Source organism: Rhinatrema bivittatum, chromosome 1 (assembly GCF_901001135.1).
Source record: "Rhinatrema bivittatum chromosome 1, aRhiBiv1.1, whole genome shotgun sequence".
Classification (NCBI taxonomy): domain Eukaryota; kingdom Metazoa; phylum Chordata; class Amphibia; order Gymnophiona; family Rhinatrematidae; genus Rhinatrema; species Rhinatrema bivittatum.
This window is the reverse complement of record NC_042615.1, coordinates 448,874,454-448,893,066: the sequence shown is the minus strand read 5'-3', so window position 1 is coordinate 448,893,066 and position 18,613 is coordinate 448,874,454. Positions and strand designations below refer to the sequence as shown.

The following is an 18,613-nucleotide window of genomic DNA, read 5'->3' as shown; positions in this document are numbered from 1 at the left end:
TTCCTGACCAATAGGCACATTACAACAGCTTGCTCAAAAATTATGTATTTTCTTATCAGCGAGAGTAGTTTTATCTTTCCCTTGTGTCATTCTTACTAAAAATAATACTTAAGCATTTCTTATTTCAGCCGTGGATTGTAATGAGCAATGTGTCACACATGTGAGCATTGTCTGTCAAGTGTGTCACAACCGGAAAAAGATTGAGAACCACTGACTTAGATGTCTGCCAGATTTCAAGCGTTCCTGAATCTACATTGAAATATCTTTGATGTCTGAATTTTGATGGCTGTGAAAATTCACTCCACTTTTTTATGCATGAATTTTATATGGCTGCATGCCTTTGAAAATTTATCTCCCTGATGTTCAGTTTAAGAACAAAAAAGTTTTGTTGCTATTTGGTTCTTTCATATTAATTTGAGTACCAAAACTTTGATCTCATTGCATTTTGCTTCTTCTCTTACAGAGGTTACTATATAGTTATTGTGCCTTTGAAGAAATCTCGTGGAAAATTTATCAAGCCAGGGGAAAGCCCGGATGAAATGGAATTAGATGAGGTACAGTATGACTGTTGTACTTCTTTTTTGTTCGTTCGTCTGTGTGGGTTTTTCAGCAATAAAGCAATCTTGAGGTCTAAATCCAGTCTCGGCATCTTTTCTGCATATTTGATTTGCCTGTACATTTTTCCCGGTGCTTGAGTTAGCCTCTGGGGACTGAAACAATGATCCAATTACTTAAATTAAAAGACATTAAGTTGCAATAAAGTGCACAAATAGCCTGATCTTTGTTGGCATTAATATTTTATTCTTTTCCTTTCGTAAAAGCAGGATGTCAAGGTGTAGGAGTTGAAATGTTTTGTCAGCAAAGGCTTAATCACCATAGATATGAACTCAAAGGTCTGCTTCATTACTAGGGTATTCGCTAAAGATCCAAGAAACGTAAAATTACAATTAATAGCAAAGTTTAACATTTGCCATGCTTTTGTGCTCCTTTCCTTTGTTTCCAGCCTCATTCTGTCTGCTTCAAGCCTCGCCAGAATATCTTTTATGATGAAAAGCTAAAAATAAAGAAGCCTACATTCTTTTGCTGTTGCATAGTATGCTCTACTCTGTCTTCTGATGCATAATGTAATAAGCAGCATATTAAATGGTTCAAATTTATTTTTCTCTTTATCGCACGACAGTCGGGTTAAAATAAAGAAATTGTTCTGATAGATATGTGATAATGTTGTAATAAAATAATAATTTAATTCAAATCAGAAGGCACAAGAGCAAGTCTTTTTTGTAACTAAGACATGACTTTGAATCATTGACACTTGGTAGACTTGCAAAAGAGTCATGATATAAGGTCCCATGGAGGGGTGCACAAACAAAAAAAAAATCTAAAGAAGCAAGACAACTACTAATTTGTCTTAAGCTTAGAGAATTCAATCTTTTAATGATATTTTTGTTCAGGTTATGTTTTGTGGTAATTCCCATAATATTGTTAGTACTAACTCCCAAGTGGCGAATGGAAAAGGTTGTGAACCAATGGATAAATATAATACTTGAATTATAGCCTTCAGCATTCTTATTTTTGCTTCCAGATTTGCAGAACAATATCTCTTCTGTTAGACTTGAACTGGATTCAGAATGTGAAGAACATTTTGTATGTTCTGTTGGTTTTTTCTTCCCCTTCGAACTAAAGCAGTCTTACTGTACAGAGTATTAAAATTTGTCTCTTTAGAGAAAGCCACTTTGTATTCAGTAACAGGAAGCTGATTTACTATCACCACCCTGTTTTAACCTCCAAAACCCAGTGTAGAATCCAGTAATAGTAATGGATTAAAGTGTGGGGACTGAGTGACATTGAACGTTCTTGTAATTAAGCTCTGTGGGTCGGGCTGCTGATTCTCATAACAAAGGGGCCATTTTAATCATCCTGCAAGTTGTGATGCATTAATCTGTGTAATAGTTTGATAAAGAACATTTATTAATTCAGGAATATTTGGGTCAGGGTAGGTTGTTTCCCACTTTTTACTGATATAATTGAGACCACATTGTAGAATTAATGGTGGAAGAAATAAGATATGCATTGACTGGAAAATGAAAATTATTTCTGATTAAGAACTAAAGTCCTTGATATATCTTTTGGAATTACTTCCAGTACATCTAGTACCTTTTGTAAATAAGAAAAAAATTGAAGTAGGTTATGCCTATATGTGGTTTGCTCAACAAATGTTTAATGGTTTGTTATCTTAAAATATTACTATTTTGAGTAATATAATACATTTTTCCAGATTGACATTTAAAACAGAGAAATAAAGCAACACCATGAAATATAGTACCTGTCTACATGATTCACCTAGGGTTTTTCCCATAGACACAAAATGGGAGAAAAGCCTTAATGAGTCTGGCCCATAGTTGGCTAAGTAATGTATTTCTCCATATTTGTTACAAAACTAAGGGAATTCTTGTTCCAAATGCTCTAATTACCTAGTTTTACCCTAATCAGCATGAGCAGAACTACAGAATAGTATCAGGGTAGCCATAGAGGGGTGACTGTGTGGCTGGTACAACTTCCCACCATAGGCCTTTCCTGCCTCTCTACTTCCCTATCAAACAAGCAGCCCTGGGATCTGCAGGAAATCGGAAATTGGCTCCAGGACCTGACCCTAGCCAAAATAATCAGGAGGGAATGGACCGGCTCTTTAAAAAGCTGCATTGCAAGTGGCCTAATGTTAAAGGGGCACCTCTGTGCCCCTTTGTGTGCACCACCATGCAGCTGAAACCCAATCACCCTCGCAACCAACAAGGGAACCACCAAATATATCTAAACACCATCCTACCTGCTGACTCTATTTTACCTGAGTCTTACCCAACAATACATCCCTAGTACTACCCAGTGCCACAATTCACATATTGCCACTACCTCATCCACCCAGAAGAATAGGCTATACATGACCCCAAACCTCATACCCTCTCTCAACCTATCTAGTAACCACCATTACTGGCCAAGGCATAAACTCAACATCTTACAAACCCAACCAATGCAGACCAAAGACCCCACTCAGAGCTCTCCTCTATCCATCATGAGAAACAAACTGCAGGAATGGCACTCAACCCAAACAAGTAATTTCCTCTAAAATACAAACATTGCTCCTAAACACCTGCTCCATTCATAACAAGATCAGCCACTTATATCACCTCCTCATTGATGACCAACCTGACTTCCTATGCCCCACAGAAATGTGGACACAAGATGCAGCGCCCCCCCCCCCCATTACAACAGAATCTGCATCAGGACTATACTTTTGCACACACCCTACGCCAAAAAAAAAGAAGCAGAGGAATAAGCATTAATCTCCAGAAAATATCTAAACCTGGCACCAGTCCCTACACAAAAACTGGATGGACAATAAACCAACTTTCTACAAGCAGATACCCATCCCAAATGGTGTTTTCTTCTAGTGCACTTACCACCATCAAGAAGAAGGGATGCCCTAAGCGACCTTTTATAATCGATCTCTGAAGTTACTTTAGACATCCCAAGACACTGGTCCTGGATGATTTTAACACCATTAAACCTCCCACAGGAATTAATAGTCTCATTTGAATCATTGGCCCTAACTCTGTTAATCAATGAACCAACTCATAAGATTTTATGATGCTTGCCCCCATGAAACTACTGTTTGACATTTGACTGGAGAACATACGGATTGTTCAGCTCTTCTGGACTGATCACCACGTAATACTTTTTGACATGCATCCACCTCCAGTAAAGTTACCCAATTATGCAAAAACCTCTAAACATTTCCATTCAGCAGCACACATTCCTACTTTTCTTGCAATATATGAATGTAAGCACCCTTTTTACTGCTACCCTAGTTTCAGCTAGAACACCGAGCTCAAGACTGCCATTGATAAGATCACAGCATGGAAACATTTCACCCAATAAATAATAAACCAACCCAATGGTTAATACCAGAGCTGTTAGTGATGAAAAAACTGAAATGTGAATAAAAAATGGCAAAAATTGAAAAGCAGTCCAATAGAAATGTCTGCAAAAAAACCCAGACAGTTTATTGCACAGTAGTCATTGATGCCAAAAGAGACTATTACATGAAAACATCCAAGCAGGAAACTCACCTAGAGAATTGTTCTGAGCCATTACCAAACTCCTGAACTCTTCCAACCCTGTGCCCTCCATCTTCATAACAGAAGTTCACTGCAACAAACTGGCCACATTCTTCATGGATAACATTGCATATATCTGTTCTGAATTGGAGAGAACAACAGTGAAAGAATAAGCACAAGGTCCCCTTCTAGAAAAACAGATATGCTCCCCGCTTTCCCTGACCATCTTCCATCCATTATTAGCAGTTGACATCAATTCCCTCCTCACCACACTGACATCAGCTGCCCACTCGGAAGACACATGCTCATCATGACTAGTCAAGCAAGCCAAGTACAGACTAATGTGTCACATGCAAACCATAAATAATGCCTCACTAGCTGAAACCCAAGTTCTAAAAGCTCTAAAGAGAGCAACTGTGAGACTCATGGTAGAGAAGATACATCTTTACCCTACTGACCTGAACAACTACTGCATTCCCTTACTAAGTAAAATCATAAAAGGAACAGTACTACTCCACATAACAGAGTTTCTGCGCCCTCAATGTCTTAGACCCATTTCATTTAGGTTTCAGACCACACTACAGCACTGAAACCTGCTATAAGCCTAGCTGACAAAGTCTGATTCTGTCTGAATCAATAAAACAGCCTTATTCATACTTCTGGATCTCTCAGCATCCTTTGTCATGGTGGATCACAATCTCCTTCTCACGCAACTGCCTGATATTAGATTGGCAAGCCCAGCTCTTGCCTGGTTTCCATCCTTCTTCCAAGACTGCTCCTATCTTAACTTGTGGAATACCTGAAGATACTATCCTTCCACCTATTCTTATTAAAATATACCTAACTCCCACATCATCCATTAATCCTACATGAATGACATCCACCTGCTAATCTGAATAGGCACAAATCAGGAACAAGCCATTTCACACCTCAACCAAGTACTAGAAAAAAATCTCAAACTGACTAACAAAAACAAGCTTAAGCTAAACCCCCTGAAGACCTAAATGCTCTGGTCTGGGAAGAAGGGCTGTAAACCCTTCTCCCAGAAGTAACCCTTGAGGGATTAACCCTCACCTTCAGCTCTCAAGTCTGAAGCCTAAGTTTCATTCTGGACTCCAGACTGATCTTAAAGGCTCAGGTCCAATTGGCCACCAAGGCAACTTTTATCCACTTCTGCCAGCTCTGTCCCTTATTAGATGACACGGCCTTTAGAACTGCTGTTTAGGCTAACATAAATTTCATGCCTGGATTATTGTAACACTGTACACGGGAATCCCTGACACCCTAAATCACCACCTACAGCATATTCAAAATGCTGCCTGCACAATAATGAATGCACAGAAATGTTATCAAATAACCCCAATCCTGAAAAGTTTTCACTGGCTAACACAACAAATTCAAGATCCTGACCCTGACCTTAAAATACTTCAAAGATGAATCCAATCTAACTTAGCAGCTCCCTCACCCCCTATAAACCCACCCATGCATTATGAACTATATCTCAGATCCATCTTGTGATACCACTCTGAAGGACTATGCACCTCACAAATACCAGGAAAAGGACCTTTACAGGTTTTGACTTGATCCTATGCCCATTCATATCTGTCCTGGACCTCCACACCTTTAGGAAAACTGTGAAAATTTGGTTCTTCATGGCAGCTTTTGCCACAATGCAAAATGTTAGTGTGCAGTAAATATGGGTCATACAAAAGAGCATATAGCAGGGAGAAGGGAGTGAATCCAATCAGTTATGCTGTTCCAAGTAGAATAAAATAACAATGCAAAGGTTTTCTCAGGACAAAGGCTTTATATGATGAACTTCAAAGGAGTATCAAAAGTACAGTCCCCCTACATGACCATGTTTCGCCGTAGGGGCTGCGTCGGGAGGGACCCACGAAGAACAATTCCCAAAGGTTGTTATTTATACAAAAGACTAAATAAGAACAGCGGTATATATGACAGCTAGCAATAAACAATGTCGGATAAGAGCACATACCCAAGATGTTAAATGACTTAAGTTTTTTTTTAAAAGGGAGGCATCCGGTAAAAAAATATTGAGATAAAGTGAAAAACAAACTATAATGAAAAAGTTCCACGATAGTAGATGTAAGTTTTAAACATACTGCATGTGGCTTATAGACTCACAAATTCAATAGAGTGCAGTAAAAAATAGTGAACATTATATTAAAAAAAAAAAATCATTGGAAAAATTGTGTAGACAAGGAACGTAACCTTCCCTAATGCTTTTGGCATTAGCCAGTCCTAAACTCACTAAAACTGTAGACAGACCTGACCTGTTGAACCTTGCTGGACCCACTGAAGATCCCTTCTACTCCCACACAGGATACCAACAAACTAATCCATTTTAGCTACCTATTCCCAAAAGGAACCCACTCCCCCCCCCCCCACACCTTTTCTACCAATTGTAAATCTGAAATGTGTTTGGGTTTTTTTGCACAATGTTCTTGAAATCCCTAGAAACTGTTTTCTGACTTTATATTGGCACATTATATCCAAATTTATATTTGGATAAAATTGTATTCTGAGTCACTGCTAATTTTGATTTAATTAGCATTATCTTTATCTTTACACAGTTAGGCTCTAAGCAATGTACAGATATACAAAAATAAACACAATTTAAAAATCTAATTAAAAAAATGTCATAAATAGAGGATGGCTTGACTTGACTTGATATACATTGCTGATGCTTAGGAACATAGATATATAATATAAATGGTTTTAAATAAAGGGCCACTTTTGTTTATATTTTTTACAAATCTAATACATTTGATGACCTATGGGTTGGTGAGATTTGATTCTGGAGTTGGGTCTTCTGCTCCCTGGGCCAATCAGGGCTAGGGATGCTGCAGAGGCAGGATTTACAACCTCTTGGGAGGAGAGGATTGCTCAAGGATGTCACCTGCTGGCCGGATTCAAGATCATTTTTGGCAAGAGAATCATTACTAGGGGTGTGCATTCATTTTGAACGCATATGTAAAACGCAACGTAATTTTTTAACTTAAAAAAGTGATGAGGCGAAAACGATCGGATTTCCAACTTATTCAACATAGCTACGTTGGAAATCGCGATTGTTGATCCTAAATAAAAATTTAAACCCCTCACCCTCCTTAATCCCCCCCCAAGACTTACCAAAACTCCCTGGTGGTCGAGCGGGGAGTCAGGACGCCATTTCTGTATTCCTTTGCGAGGAGCACGTGACGTCGGCGTCATGTCGGAGTGACGCGGACGTCACGTGATTCCCCGCGCGTTCGCTCCGGGACCCTCGTTGGACACAACCGGAACTTTTGGCCAGCTTGGGGGGGGGTCAGGTCACATGCTCCTCGCAAAGGAATACAGAAATGGCGTCCTGACTCCCCACTCGACCACCAGGGAGTTTTGGTAAGTCTTGGGGGTGGATTAAGGAGGGTGAGGGGTTTAAATTTTATTTAGGGAATCGGTGCACGTATGGACATAGACTCAACTTATAGAATTCTACATATGTCCATATTGACCGAAATTGACCCCCCCCCTTTCGACTTATGGACTTATGAACATAAACGTTTTGTCTGCACATCCCTAATCACTACATGTACCCCATACCAAAACCTCTCAACATATAACATTTAGAGACCGGGCCTTTTCCACAGCAGGACCATCATTATGGAACTCCATTCCACCGGATCTTCGACAGGAACCATGTCTTCTAACATTCAGAAAAAGGCTCAAGGCGTGGTTGTTTAATCAAGCCTTTCCAGACCCCAACTGAATCTCAATTCAACGACAACCATAGTCAGACATTCCTAGAACATTGTAAATAACTGCTCTTTCTGTTAAATTCCTTTAGCCTTTCCTTCTTCACCCAGTTTTGAACATCCTTGTTTTATTGTAACTTCATAGTTCTCTTCACCAGTTACTGTTTTATTTTATTTTCATTTTACAGCCCCTGTTAAATGTAAACCAGCATGATGTGATTCCTATCTTGAATGCCAGTATAGAAAAACACTAACTAACTAACTAACTAAATAAATAAATAAATAGATAAACAAATAAATAAATAAATAAATAAATACATACATAAATAAGGTTCCAACTGAATCCTAGAACAATGAGCAGATTAGGTATGTTTGGGTTGGAGGAGGAAGAGGAGATATAAACATAAGAGCATAAGATTTGACATGCTGGGTCAAACCAAGATCCATCGAACCCAGCATCTTGTCTCCAGTAGTAGCCAATACAGGTTGAAGTACCTGGCAGATCTCATAAAGTAGATCTAATTCCTTTACTCACTGCCAGGGATAGCAATAGCTTTCTTTAGTCTGCCTGGCTAATAACACTGGGCAACAAATTTTCACAAAAGTCATGTTATGGAAATGAAATTAGTTAATTCTTATACATTTCCATGTGCTAAACACGAATGTGACTGTGAAAATGCAAAATTGGCTCTAGTTTTTTTGTAATATGCAATAATATAATTACATCTTGAACTGTATGCCAATAGCTCACTGGGCAACAAATTTTCACAAAAGTCATGTTATGGAAATGAAATGAGTCAATTCTTATACATTTCCATGTGCTAAACACGAATGTGACTGTGAAAATGCAAAATTGGCTCTAGTTTTTTTGTAATATGCAATAATATAATTACATCTTGAATTGTATGCCAATAGTATGAGACCTACGGTTAATACCGTTTGAAAAATGAAGTCATAGACTACGTCTTAGATTTCTTTGCTTGTCTCTTATACACCTGTTCGGGAGCATCTCTGCAGTGTCCAGCGGTAGTCAGCCAGCATGAATATTTCAAATGCTAACCCTTTCTGACTGAGCATCATATAGTAAACTGCTGACGTCAGCTTATTCAGCAGCAGCATGGCAGTAGATCTGCATTGCATCAGAAAATGATGTAATAAACTCTGGATGATGTGTGCATGATGATATTATGCAATATGATGCAATATTACATCATTTTAGGCTTATTTACAGTCCTACTGGATAAATTTACATGACTAAACATAGAAAGTGAACTATATTAAATATCTTCAAAACGAGAGCCAATAAAAACTTTTCATGGTCATATTCATGTTCAGCACATCAAGATACTACAGAGTAGGACCTTTTTAGGTCAGTAACACTTTCATTGTTGCCCAGTGTAATGTGCTATGGACTTGTCCAAACTTCTATTAAACCCTGCCACTCTCGTCACCTTGATCACATCCTCTGGCAACAAATTCCATATTTCTCTAGTGTGCTGAGTGAAAAAGTGCTTTCTATGATTTATTTTGAATCTGCTGGTTGTTAGATTCATGGAGCGACCCCTTGTTTTATTAATATTTGAGAGGGTAAATAAACATTCTTTACCCATTCCCTCCCCCCCCTCATGAATTTATAAACATTTATAACGTTGCCTTTTAGCTATGTCTTTTCCAAGCTGCAGAGCCCTAGCCTGCATAGCCTCTCATCACAGGAGAGATGTTTCATCCCCTTTATTATTTTTGTCGCCCTCCTCTGCACCTTTTCTAGTCCTACTATGTCTCTCTTGAGATGGGGCAACCAGAACTGAGCACAGTGCTCAAGGTGCAGCTGCCCCATGGCCCAATACAGAGGTAATATTATATTTTCTGTTTTATTCTGCATTCCTTTTCGGATCATTTCTATCATTCTATTTGCTTTTTTGACTGCTATAGCACACTGAGCCAAGGATTTCAATATATTTTTCACAAGGACTCCAAGGTTCTTTTTCTGGGTGGTGACTTCCTATACAGAACCCAATATTGTGTACCTGTAATTTGGATTATTTTTTCCAATGTCCATCACTTTGCACTTTTCCACATTAAATTTTGTCTGCTATTGAGATGCCCTATCTCCTAGTCTCACAAGGTCCTTCTGTAGTTCCTCGCATTCTGTTTTAACAAATTCGAATACATTTCTATCATCTGCCAATCTTATCACCTCACTCGTCATGCCCTTTTCCAGACCATGTATGACTATGTTCAACAGCACAAGTCCCAGTAGAGACCTTTGTGTTAACTCTACTAACAACCTTTCTCCATTTGGAAAACTGAATATTTCGACTTATCCTCTGCTTCTGGTCTTTTAACCAGTTACCAATAAAATGGGGGGGGGGGGGGGGGATTTCTGTGTAGTTGTCATTCCAGCATTGGTTCTGATTGAGCTGGAGGCCTAAAAATTGATGAGCTGCTGTGCTGAACCTTATTACATATCATGCTTGATACATGTAAGGCATGACTATAGCACGATCAACTGCAATTGTTCAAAATAAGGAATGTGGTTATAACAAATGTGTGGTTTTGTCCAAAAAGTAAAAAACAAAACAAAACAAAAAAATTAAATAAAATGTATATTAGAAAAAATATGGAAGCATATATTTGCACTAGGATCTGGCGGGAGCTGTATCCATATCATTTGGAAGACTGTCACTGTACTGGCTGAGCTAGATAAGAGGAAAGGGGAGAAAGAGAGAATGAAAATGGAAAATCCTGTGTAACTGGGATTGCTGGTTTATACCACTGTAGCTACAGTTGGGATAGGTTTTAATTCAACTGGAAGCCCAATATATCCTGGAAAAAAAATTTGGTGAGCAAAAAAGTAAAAAGCAAAGAAGTATGCCTAAGACCTGTAGAGGAAGCAATGAAGCTAAGAAGCAATTTGATATTCTGATGAATCTCTGCCTTCCCCATGTACCAGTTCTCTTGCACATTTATACAATGACAATATCAAAGATCCAAAATTGGCTGAAAATTACTGAATGTCAACAATACAAAAGATCCAGCTCAATATAAAGGAGTGTTTGTAGAAACTCTTGGAATACCTCATATAGAGCCTCTAGGGGCTATGAACTAGTGCAAACAGCTCTAGAAGGCATTGCAATGTCGGATAATACACAGCATGTATAAGATGTTTCATGCGATTATACACTGGCACCTTTAAATATTGAACCACACAGGACTGGTAACGCTTATATGATAGCTTTTCGAAGAATCACTAACTCTGAGACTCCAATGATTACAAAGCCCTAGCGCCTTCTAGAGTTTCTACAAACACTCCTTTATATTGAACTGAATCTTTTGTATTGTTGACATTTATACAATGAAGCAAAAGCTTTTAAGAACATAAACATTTTGAGAACATTTTTAAATTGTGATTAATAAGGGTAAAACACACTTTACTCACATTAATTGACTACCTGAAAATTGCTTTCCTTCAGCACATTTAAAAGTTTGTGCATTCTGCCACAACATCTGGACTTTGAGCCACATCGAGAGGAAGCATTCCCGGGAGTCATGGTTAAGTCAGGGGAAAAGAAATGTGTACATAGCTTGTAGTATGTTGATGCCTCTGTGTGTGTGTTCTTTACCCAGCAAAATTTTACCTGCAGAAAAAGCAGGTGGAAGTGACCGACCGCACATGCTTTGTATCCACATTTCAAAGCAAAATGTCCATGCATATTTTTGCTTTCAGAATTCATGCAAAGCCCTTGGTTATTTGATATGCATGATCCTCATCTCAATGCTGTCAGTTTGAAAATTGCCTCCATTATGTACTGTGTTTTCTATAGTAATATATATTTCAGAAATATACAGGCACATAACCATTTTATAACACTACCAAAAGAAAATATTATAAGTCCACTATCATACACTATCTGGGACCTCTTCTAATGTGGGCAATGTCGACGGCAATTAAGAAAATGGCAGCACTAACTACAACATTTGAATTTCATGTCTTAGCACAACTGAAAAGCCTTTCTCTTCAGATAGCCTTTTAAAAAAGTATCAGTGGGCATATGTATGATGCTAATGATGCGTGGCAGCACTGCCATGACTCTGAAATATGGATGAAGTCTTGGGTTGTGATGTAAGCATTTAAAACGTATTCTTTTTCATGAATGCGGATCTGTCTATCTTGCTTTGACTAACTAGCATACTCCCGGTCTGCATTTGAGTTGCTCAACTCACATTAACTGAAAGCTACACATATACTGTGTTATCAAACATCTGTCTGTTATAATTATTTGGATTAGTTTGCAAGTTTCTGAAAGTGGAAAGGATGGTATGGTGACACAGCTCAGACACTCATCATTTGAAACAAAACATGTCCCTTTATAATAAGAAAGCCAGATTAAAATTATCTACGACTATCTCTAATAAGCACACAGATGAAACATTGTGTTGCTTAATAATTGAGATGTATATTTTGTGGGTGAGAAGGGGTATATAGGAGAGACTGCCAGAATATCTTAAAGGCATCTAACCTGGTTCACTTAAAATTCTCCCAGAGTGGGACTCCAGGGTCGTGGGAGGGAAATAAAAACTTAGGCCCAAAGAGAAACTAATGGCTTCGAATGGGATGAGGAAGCAACAGATACCGTGCCGAAACCTTGTATGTATGAATACCCAAACCTTTGATGCAGAGACTGCTGAGGTAAACGGACTTTTGATGCTTTTGTTTTGTAAAAAACATAACAGACTTTTGTGTGAGAGAGGCAGGAGGTCAGCCTGGTTTTTCTGTCCTGCAGCGCCCTCCATGAAGCCAGAGGCCATCCCCCCTCGCTGTCACAGCAGGGTTAAGCTGTAAATCAGTCAATCTCCTTGAGGTGCTTTCAAGACTAAAACTTACTGAAGCTCATAGATTTGTATGCTATTTTCTACTTTCACGACTGAAATATGAGCATTTATATAAGAAGATCCAAATCTGCCCGCTTTATCCGTATTTTGTCCAGTGGATTGGAGAGAGTTAATCTTAAGTTTATTGTGACTTAGAGTAGTGTCTAAAAATACTAAATGCTCACGCAGGAGCAGGGAAACATAAAACTCTTAAATTGAACTCTGCACGCAAAGGGTTAGAGTTTGAGAGCTGCAGCAGGTCTATTACCGGTGATTTAGTGATACTGATCTCTTATACTTAAGAGAGAGAGAGATACTAGGGGAAAGAAGAGATTTCCAGTGCAGCAAGCAACAATGAAACCTTAGAGAAGTAGCATGAAAGTGGAGGCCGAGGGAGAAGAAGGAGAGACACAAAGATGTTGTAGGTGAGACTAGAAGAGGAAAGAAGGCAAGAAGCCCAGGAAAGGCAAGAGAACATTTACAAAAAAATGGCAAATGTGAGAGCAAGAGTAGGAAAAACAAAAACAAAAAAAAAATGAAGTGAGACGGGAGGAAAGAGAACGGTAACTGTAAGAAGACAGGGAGAGAAGCAGGAAAGTTTGCTTATATAGCAGTTTGAGTCATTCCAGCTTTTCCTTTAAACTTAATAAGGTGAATTCTTGTACCCGTACGACAATAATTTAAATATTTCTTGCCAGCACAGGTAGTTAAACACTAATTCAACTAAGGGTCAGTATTAAAGTAAAAATAAACCAGAAAATGATGTTGAAGGGTGTTGGTATGACAGCTAGAAGAACAGGAGCCTAAATGTGCTCTCTGGGGACTAGAAAAGAGAGCAAAGAGATAGTAGGAACCTGAAAAAAAATGTTAAAGGTAGTAGAGTCCCAATTGTAATAAATATCTTCCTCCATAGGCAACCTTTACAATAATTATAAAGTAACATTTACATTTCAGTTGAGTTTCTTTGCTCCTTAATGCTTCAACATCCCAAATGTTCCATGAAAAGTGTGACTGCATGCTTTTCCTGGAAAGAGTCTAAGATTGAACATTAGAATGCAGTGAGTGATTATTTGGCTTTATTTTCCGTCAGTGGGGTTTAATGTAGATATTGGTCTGCATTTCCAAGTATTGTATTGATCTGCAAACTGATAGTAACTGCTGAAAATTGGCATAATAGAACCACATTTATGCTCTGAGTAGTGAAATTGTAACCCTGCAAGAAACAGAGGGATTGGATAAATAGAAATTTAATGATTTTGACATGCCCTGGGAAATGTGGATAAATTGTATTGTGGTCGTTTGTAGGTCTAGATTAAATTCTATAATTAAAATGTCAATATGTTGCAGTATTGCTGCTTACAGTTTTCCATCTGTCTTTTCTATCATTATTTTTTTTTATTTGCAGCTACTTAAGGAGATATCAAGGGAACGCAGAAGTGTTCGTGTCAGGAGGGATGTTGAATTAAAGCCATATATTGCTGCTCACTTTGATGTTCTCCCTACTGAGTTCACCCTAGGCGATCAGAAGCAGTATGGGGGCTTTGAAAACAAGCAACTCCAAAGTGGACAAGAATATGTTTTCTTTGTTTTGGCTGTGCTGGAGCATTCTGAAACGGTATGCTTAGGAGGGGTTTTTTTTCCTTTTTTCTTTTCTCTCTTGCCTTGTTCCATCTCTTCGGTATCTTTTATTTTCTCTCTTGTAGTTGTTTCACTTTACATAGATTAAATCCTTGTGCGATAACTTTGGACAGTAAATCTGATGTTCTTTAATGCACATAAAAATAGGTATAGCTGTCTCCATACATACAGGGGAAGTGATAGGTTTCGTGGCATTTGGCAACATTTTGATTTTGAATGAGATATCATTAAGACATAATAGAGAGCACTTTACCTTGCCACTGTAGCATGCCTTGGACAGACTTTCAGGAACTGAATCAAAGGCAGGATGATTGACATATCTGAGCATTATTGTAAGGGCCCAGTAGAGCACAGTCCAAAGTGTAGCAGAGTCTTTTGTATGGATTTCCTCAATTGTATTTGATCTTAATTTTCTGATGTCAAGCCATTGCTTTTACCTTGCCATTCTGGCACAGTTCTTACATGATGATGTTTCACTAGCTAGTCAAATTATTTGCCCTGTGAGTAAATGGCGTATGTATGTATTCATGAGGTGCAAGGAGTTACTGGCCCTGAGAGAATGACTACATTCCCTCAAGGCCAGGAGAGGCAGATTTATGCACGAGACTTTCTGGGATATTATTGCAGCTCCTTCTCCATTCTGGTAGCAAAGAAACTGTTATTCTCAAGTCAGGAAGGCATCAAGTTGGGAAGAAGGAAAATGATTCCTTAGATGGTACTCACCATATAAATGATGCCATGCAGTCCTCTCCATGAAAGACACACTACCAATTTACCTGGAAAGGACAGAGAAGTGCAACAACTATTAGGGGCATTGAGTAACTTAAGAGGAGAGACTCATCAACTTAAAAAAAAAAAAAGAGAGATAACTGAGGGGATATACAATACAGGTATTTAAAAATAATGAAAGGTGGGGAAAAATTAAATATGGAGTTACTATTCACCATGCTTCATCATACTAGAACAAAGTGGCACCTAATGAAATGATCAAGTGTCAGCTTCAAAACAAAGCAAGTCTGGAATTGCTTGGCGATTTAAAAGAGCATTTTTTTTTTTATTATTTCATTGCCTGCATGTGTTTGTCTAGCAGTTGCTGCTGGGAGATTAGGTAGCTGGGGTGTAACAGCAAAGTACTGATAGATCTGATAGCCTGCAGACTCCAAAGAGTTAAATGGTGGAGATTCGAGTGTGTCTCTGATAGTGGCCATCTTGCACGTGTCACCAAGATAACCTCAGCTTGACTTGGGTCAGAGATTAAGAAGGTCAGCAAGTGTTAGTAGCTTACAGTCAGGAAAATTAGCTTTCCAGCAATTGATAGTGATAGCACCCAGGCCATTTTGTACCAAACGTTGATGTGTCTGAACCTTTGAGTTTTTGTGTTTCTTGGGGAAAGAAAGTGGCAGATAATCTTCACTTTGCCTAGGGAATGGTTTAAGATACATCGCCTAAGCCTACCAGACTTCCTGGGACATGCCTGTTTTATCAAGACTGGCATCCTGCCGTGCATCTTTTCCATACACACATGACTGCGCTCCTCAAAAGCCAATTTTACCATTTATTTACAGTGTTTCAGCACCAGAATTTCTGTGGGTATCCCAATCTGTTACTGCTTGCAGTAACTGAAGGGTGCCACTCTACTTTCATTTTCACTGTTCTGATCCTTTGCAAATCATAGGTCTTACCTTCTAATATCATTGCATCAACTACTGAGGCATGAACCTCACAGCAGTAACTTTCAGGATGCCTGTTTGTAGAAAAAAAAACCAAAACAAAACACATTCTCATCTGAGGACTGGCAGAAAGATTATGAATTTCTCCAATGAAAAACCTTAGAGAAAGTACTGTATGATCAGAGAGATGACACATAACCAGATAATTTGATTGTGTTAAATTATTATTGCAGGTTTATCAGCAAAATGCCAGATATTAAGCAGCAATCTGAGTGTTCCAAAGAACGTCTCTCCTGTCATCTACTTCGTGTCCTTTTTTTTTTTTTTTTGGCCCTGCAACAGAGTAAACGGGATAGGGAATCTCATTCAAAAGCAAAAGGATAGAGAAGGGATGAAGTGCCCGCCCTAGACTACTAGCATAATACACTGCAAACTTCCATTCATTACTTTACGCTGATAATTCCAGAACTTTTTAGTTGTGCATGTGCATTCATATAAAGTCTGGCAATGTAAAGCTGTAAGTTCAGTCATCGTTAGAAATCGTAATTATGACCCTTTCTCTACAGCGTATTGTATTAACTTAGGAGCACGGTGTTCTTTTTATTTTCTTCGAGTCCAGTGCAAGAAAGGAAGCCACCTTATCTGAAACAGTTCTTTTTGGGTTTAGTGTGTCACAATGTAAAACAGTGTCCTGTTTACTCCTGCCAGTTTCAATTTGACTTTCGTTTTACCAAAAACATGACTTGATACTTGTGTATTTATCATCAAAATGTGGCCTCTTTTTTCCCCCTAGACCATGTATGCCACAAGCCCATACTCTGACCCAGTTGTGTCCATGGACCTTGACCCTCAGCCAATTACAGACGAGGAAGAAGGACTGATTTGGGTAGTTGGACCAGTTCTTGCAGTGGTGTTTATCATCTGCATTGTCATAGCGATACTTCTTTATAAAAGGTAAGTTTCATATATGAATGTCGAGCTTTCCATTCCACAGTGTCAATTCTCAATAATGCAGTGCTGCAGTGAGTCTTGAAAAGACCACAGCTCCATTCGCTTGTAGGTCAGATGTGTAGGTATTTAGTAATACCTACACATCTGTTATAGTAGTAACCTCGTGAATCAGTTGAAAACATTGGACTTCTCTTTGCACTTCATTTTTCATGTTGCAGTACATGGCACATCCACTGTGTGTGGTGGTTCAGACTTAAGGCAGAGCTTTACATGCACAGTTCTTATTCTGATACTTGACAATACCACTAGAAAATGCTCTGGAGTTCAGAAGTGAAGGGCAACTGAACCTGCTCACTTTGAGATCTAAATCTATTGAAGTTAATATTTTGGAATGCTTAAAAAATACTATTCTATTTAAAATTGCAATGCACTTGGCTACACATAGGCAGGTTATCATGTTAGCTTCTATAAAACTGGCAATGGCATCCCTTTTTCTGATTAAATATCCTGGGGATATTGCATTAAATCGTCTTATCCATCATCTGTCCGTTGTGATATTTTTTTTTTCCTCCAAGTCTCTGTGGCCTAAATATCTGAGAAATGCCGGCAGAAACAGCTTAAGCGCCTGGAAGAGGACTGCTCTGTTCAGCATTACAGAACAGACCCGAGGCAACCTGTGTCTTTGAATCCAAGCAGACATATCGTGTTAAAACCGGCCTGTGGGGTCAGAATCATGCAGCTGTTTAGTAGGCACTCTGCCGCTTGCAGATGTTACGCTTCAAGTCGGTTTTCTGTTGATGCACGCTATCTGAGCTGATTTACATGATTAACAACCAGAGAGGCCCCATGCTGTGCCTGTCAGTCATCACACATGTCGGTCATGCATGTAATTGTAGTACACCAAGGTCTTTTTAATTTCTGTGTGGCCATATGCCCCAGTCTTAACTGTCCTAATATTATTTTCCATATTATAAAAAAAAAAAAAGATTTGCTTTTAATGTGGACAGCGATTTCAGTATTATTGCAGCCTTTTGTGTGAATAGGAAGTCATATTCATACTATGTTTTTAAATATTGTAGCGCGCTTTGAGTGCATATGTGGTAAAGTATGAAATTAAATAGATATTATGATTAAGTCAGTTTTTCAGTTATTTATTTTTAAATTTGTGGATAGATATTGAAAACATTGCAGACCCTTTCTTCAAAAAGGGTTTCACCTTGTGTATGCCCAAATAAAGCGCTGCTGAAAAAAATGAATGGCCTGTGCCCTAGTCATCAACAATTTGTGTGGCATTATAAGACAGGAAAGCACTGTCTTTTTCCAACTGGTGTTCATATTTATAAAGGAATCCTATTTTCTGGTTTAAATGAAACTTACTATTTAAAACGTTGAAGATTATTTCCTGTCAATTAAGTTGTCTGTGATGCACGTTGGTTCCTTTTCACAGCATCAGTCATTAAACCAAGGATATCCCCCTCCAAAGTAAATCTTGTGCAGGAGTGTGCTACATTACACGCTATATAATATAGCAAGCCTCTCTGTGAATAGGTGACCAGACATGTAAATATGTGAGGAGGAGTGGGTTTCAATGGCACCAGTCGTTTCCCCCATAATTACA

At 38.6% G+C, this 18,613-nt stretch overlaps 1 protein-coding gene across 10 annotated transcripts in view; it reads left to right on the top strand.

The window, feature by feature from the left end:
- PTPRD (protein tyrosine phosphatase receptor type D) overlaps positions 1–18,613 on the top strand; it is a 1,482,181-nt gene that overhangs the window by 1,071,951 nt on the left and 391,617 nt on the right. For all 10 annotated transcript variants that reach the window (XM_029605256.1, XM_029605331.1, XM_029605320.1 and 7 more), the window contains 3 exons: positions 464–554; positions 14,142–14,351; positions 16,838–16,998. In XM_029605256.1, coding sequence (XP_029461116.1) covers positions 464–554; positions 14,142–14,351; positions 16,838–16,998 — 462 coding nt within the window. The remainder of the gene's footprint in view (positions 1–463; positions 555–14,141; positions 14,352–16,837; positions 16,999–18,613) is intronic.